This window comes from Buceros rhinoceros, unplaced genomic scaffold, assembly GCF_000710305.1.
Source record: "Buceros rhinoceros silvestris isolate BGI_N320 unplaced genomic scaffold, ASM71030v1 scaffold25804, whole genome shotgun sequence".
Classification (NCBI taxonomy): Eukaryota; Metazoa; Chordata; class Aves; order Bucerotiformes; family Bucerotidae; genus Buceros; species Buceros rhinoceros.
This window is the reverse complement of record NW_010407978.1, coordinates 1-388: the sequence shown is the minus strand read 5'-3', so window position 1 is coordinate 388 and position 388 is coordinate 1. Positions and strand designations below refer to the sequence as shown.

Below are 388 nucleotides of genomic sequence, written 5' to 3'. Positions count from 1 at the left end.
CGGTAAGCCTTGTCAGGGATGCCAGGCAGGTTCTCGTTCCAGCGCAGCCCCGTCACCAGCTGGTCCCGCTGCCACACACAGCACTGGAAGTCCCGTCCCGCCGTCACCACCTGCACGCAGACAGCGCGGCTGTTACAGGATGGCTGTCCCTGTGGGGCTGAGGGGCCACCCGATGCCCACCTTGTTGTCGGGGCCCAGCGCGATATCTTCAATCTCCCCGTCATGGGCTTTGAACTCCAGTGTCTTCTTCATGCTGGGGAACTGCAAGGGCAGAGCAGGTGTCAAAGCTGCACCCTGCAGGCGAGGACCCCAGGGCAGCACCCAGGGTCACTTGGGGAAGGTGTCACTGCCAAGGCTGGGCCTTCCCGGCTGGACACGGCAGTGCCCG

At 64.7% G+C, this 388-nt stretch overlaps 1 protein-coding gene across 1 annotated transcript in view; it reads right to left on the bottom strand.

Annotated features, from left to right (window-relative positions):
• PREB (prolactin regulatory element binding) overlaps nt 1-261 on the bottom strand; it is a gene marked incomplete at both ends in the record, with an annotated part of 1,274 nt that extends 1,013 nt beyond the window's left edge. Inside the window, 2 exons of the mRNA XM_010134721.1 lie at nt 1-110; nt 181-261. The exon at nt 1-110 is cut by the window's left edge and continues 8 nt beyond it. Coding sequence (XP_010133023.1) covers nt 1-110; nt 181-261 — 191 coding nt within the window. The remainder of the gene's footprint in view (nt 111-180) is intronic.
• Nucleotides 262-388: the final 127 nt, after the last annotated feature.